Source organism: Haliotis cracherodii, unplaced genomic scaffold, assembly GCF_022045235.1.
Source record: "Haliotis cracherodii isolate W230 unplaced genomic scaffold, xgHalCrac1.p SCAF_8, whole genome shotgun sequence".
NCBI classification, from domain to species: Eukaryota; Metazoa; Mollusca; class Gastropoda; order Lepetellida; family Haliotidae; genus Haliotis; species Haliotis cracherodii.
The window spans coordinates 28,045,365-28,049,474 of record NW_027266341.1 but is presented as its reverse complement, the minus strand read 5'-3'; the positions used below and the strand labels follow the sequence as shown (position 1 = coordinate 28,049,474).

At 39.9% G+C, this 4,110-nt stretch overlaps 1 protein-coding gene across 1 annotated transcript; it reads left to right on the top strand.

Annotated features, from left to right (window-relative positions):
* Positions 1-354: 354 nt before the first annotated feature.
* LOC139450379 (GS homeobox 1-like) lies at positions 355-3,149 on the top strand. Its single transcript, XM_071232062.1, has 2 exons — positions 355-790; positions 2,644-3,149. The coding sequence occupies exons 1-2, from the start codon at positions 355-357 to the stop codon at positions 3,147-3,149; spliced, it is 942 nt and encodes a 313-aa protein (XP_071088163.1).
* Positions 3,150-4,110: the final 961 nt, after the last annotated feature.

Below are 4,110 nucleotides of genomic sequence, written 5' to 3'. Positions count from 1 at the left end.
TTGCCGAGTCAGGCGGAGTAATGAACATACACACTTGATTCGTTGGAAGTCGGGATGTGATCAGTGCCATATACGGGAGCGATAGGCCGGGGAAAATGACCATTAAAACCGCCATGCATATATTCGCGAATCAAATCGCCGAGCTATGAATGGAGAAAGATCAATTATAGGAGGCTAATTGCCGAGTGAGGCCACGTGTGTAAGGGGACAAAAGAGCACGGGGCGTATAAATATCCGGGGGACACTTGCCCACATCACACAGTCACTACAAATCGTTAATCGAGGGAAAGCGGGTTTTCATGAGGCGATTACACGCAAATTGTTTGTTTATTTGCTTTAAAATCAGTTTCAGTGATGTCTCGTTCCTTCTTTGTGGATTCTCTGATGGTGAAGCCTGGACACTCCTCGTCCGAGTCATCTCGTGGGGTCAACCCTTCCATCCCGGTCAGTGAGGCCTTACTGTCCCGTCACCTCCTCCACTCGGCCGCACCCCTCCCAAGCTACGTCCGGCACCCAGGGGAAATGCTGGGATTCTGTTGTCCACTATGTATACATCCATCCCCGTCAGCCGCCGTACCCACAACGGTGTCCGCGGCTACCCCCCTCAAGCCAGCTTCTACCCTAGTGCCTATGCCTAAAACTATGATCGGGGGACACCTGACCCCAGGGTTCAATCATCAGTACCCCCACCTGGACTTGGTGACGTCATACTCCCAGCATCAGCCGCACTCTGCAGTTACCACCCAGTACGAACCTGTCTCCCAGAAGCGTCAACGATGCACCAACAGCGGTAAGTCACGATATTACTTATACTTGTTGTTGATTCTCTCTTCTAACCAGTATGTTCTATGCTGGGCGCAAGATTCATTGTGGCGAGCCAATCACTGCCTTGCAGTACATTGTGGGAAAAGGTTCTTTACAAGTAAAGAACTATTCAAAACAGTAACATCGTTAATCGCTTTTGGAGAATAATGACAATATTTTGTGTTAACTTCAGGAGGCTTGCAATATGTTACGCAGAGACAAACAGTCTTTTACTTGAAATAAACTTCATTCAAATTCGTTTTCTGTATAAAGTGTTTTGCTAACATCCAATTTCATGTTTTCCAAATTTTACAAATGATTTCTCCCTTCGGCAAAACAAATACCCATCTTTAAAAACACAATTTTTAGAAGTGGAACTTTGTTTTTGATGAAGCTGATCCATACTGTGTTCTAAGCCAACGCAGTTGAGATTATTTACAACAAAAGACTATCCTTGAAGTAAAGCGATGCAATCAATAGTACATGGACTACACTATTAGGAAATCACTTTTCTAAGTTTTCCTTTTAAAAATGTTTGGAAATAATATAATTTTAAAATTTACATAATATTAAATTGCCACCATATTGCAAGTATGAAACTGAATTTAAAAAATAAATCACATAAAATTTTTATAATGACCCGGCAAACATATTGTGCCTCCGACGTCCCTGATGTCCTACACTCAGCCACGCCCATAGCCACGCCCATTCTCTTCCAAACCTTTGTGAAAGTAATGGACTTGTGTTTATCGCCAAAGTTGAGAGGTCACATCACTATCAAATTCGTTTTATTGTAGTTTCATGATTGAAATAAAATACAGTGACCATTTGACTTCAAATTAAAGAAAATTTGAGATCGACTTTCGGTTGAATTAATTTCAGGACAATCGAGGTTCACCACTATGAGTATTCAGAAATACTTCCAGAAATAAAGTAATTATAAATGTTAACATTTTGTCGCACTGAAATATATTACACAGCATCGAGAACTCAACATTACTGCGTGAAACAAATAATTATTTTTATCTTTTACTTATTTCGAAATCCTATTGTACAATGACAATAATAAGTTGGTATGTGCGAGAGCATGTTATTAACAAAAATCTGCCCCGTCTCAGAAAATTATAGTTTTGAATATGAACACATTATTACAATTTAGATTTACAATTGAAACAATAAAAAGAACAAATCATTTGTCTACCGGGGTTAGAATTAATGAGAGTACCATAAAATATTCCATAACTTACAGTAGTTGTTTTGCCCTGAAACGATCAAACAAGATACCGGCACAGACTCAGGTAAGGTTTAAAAGGTTTAATTAAATTTTACTTTAAACTATATTGAATCGTATGCGTAAATTCATGCATTGTTTGACGTGGAATGCATTTTTAAAGTTTTTCTTGTTATCGTTTAACTGAAATTTCTAATATTAGACAATACAATGTACACCCATCCAAAGAAGTTTTAAAACATTAAAATAACTAAATAACAACATTGTTTTTTTGTTTTGTTTACAAAAAATGTTTTATTTATATTTTCTTGTAATTAATACACAACGTTTGATGCTCTGTATCTATTTTGCACGAGGATTTATATTTCCCGTAAATAAATCTGGAACGACATGATTTTTATATGTTAAAAACGTTTTATGATATCTTTGTATTCGTGATTATTTTAAAGCTCTGCAGGTGAATGAACGCTCAGTTACATTCTTATTCTCACTTTGCATATTGTGGTACTATTTATGCCTGTTCCAAGAGTATTCAATAATGTAAATGTCTGAATTTAAAACCGCAGTTTAATTTATTGTGTTCTCATGTTCTCAACGTTAAATTTCAGATGTGAACGGACCGTCAGACGATCTCCCAAGCAGCAAAAGGATTCGTACAGCCTTCACAAGCACACAGCTCCTGGATCTTGAGAGAGAATTTGCATCGAACATGTATCTCTCCCGCCTTCGTCGTATCGAGATCGCAACGTACCTTAACCTATCAGAGAAACAAGTGAAGATCTGGTTCCAGAATAGGCGTGTCAAATACAAGAAAGAAGGCGGGTCTGACTCACGTGACCAATGTCGCTGTCTGCGCACGTGCTCCTCGCGACACGATAAACGGAAGATTGACAGCTCGTGTGAAGGGAAAGGTGAAAGGGGCGTGTCTTGTGGGCGCGATGAGACAAGCAGTGAAGAGGAGGACGAGGAAATTTGCATGTCTGAATCGGATTTGCCTGCGTCTTTGACAGAGACCGACTGTGAAACTGACTCACTTTTACCTCAAGGGGAGGAGAGGGAGCGGCAAATTGACACGGGGGTGGCGAAAATCCATAAAGATGACGTTGCGATCTGAGCACTGTTGAACAATACAAAGCTGAGGATCGGGGATGTGCAATATTAATATCTTTAACATATATTTTATTTACCATTTACTGTTTACATATGTATTTAATAATAAGTGCAATACATTCCCAGGGCGTCAGAGTTGAAATTCGGCTGTCGAAGTCGCTATCTGTGCACATTGAAAGGCATATGCTATTAATTCATAAAGGGATATTTTGTGAAACCATGGTTAATATCTTTTTACAATTTACCAAATATTGAAGTGCCACATGCTAAGGTGTCAGGTTGCCATGATATACCGACACCTGGCGAGGAAATATAGAATCGTCTTTAATGAATCGACAGGGTTTATGTTTGACATGAATTTGAAACCTATGCATGTATGACAAATTGCCTACACAGTTCTGCATTGTTGTGTTTATGACTGCAACCTGATCGCCCGCGATATGCATCACCAAGTGCCTGTCCGTTATCGAGTCGCCCGCTAAGCAAGGGGACCTGCTATTTGTACATGTTGAATAAATGGTTATAAACCATCTGTATATAGATTTTAGTTTTACAATAAATCTTGACATTTATTTCCCATGTCTCTGTTGATTTTCCTATCACCTCTTCTTGTCCCCAGAGCGAAGCTCCATGGACTGAGCGCATGTTTTATGTTGGGACTGACACGTCGACATATTCATTAGTGTCCAACAGTCACAAGCAATCTGGGCATATTGCGGTGCCCGACCCACGAACAATTCACGACGAATTAAGTCTATCCAATATATTTTAAAGCAAACAATATGAAATTTAGGCAGGTTATTATAATGCAGAACGACACGTGTTTCATTACTATGAGACGTAGCCCTGGCGTCAGGCTAAATATAAACATGTTGACAGGCGAGCCCCGTCACAGGGAGGCGGCTCTCTGTACCCCCAACCTGCCAGCACCCCCCTCATGGGGAAACATCTCTGTCGTCATCTGC

What these genes read in the sequence shown, in the direction of transcription:
- LOC139450379 (XM_071232062.1), top strand. Translation starts at nt 355, where the DNA reads ATGTCTCGTTCCTTCTTTGTGGATTCTCTGATGGTGAAGCCTGGACAC. An exon ending in TCAACGATGCACCAACAGCG is followed by an intron (nt 791 to 2,643) that starts GTAAGTCACGAT and finishes GTTAAATTTCAG; the next exon opens with ATGTGAACGGACCGTCAGAC.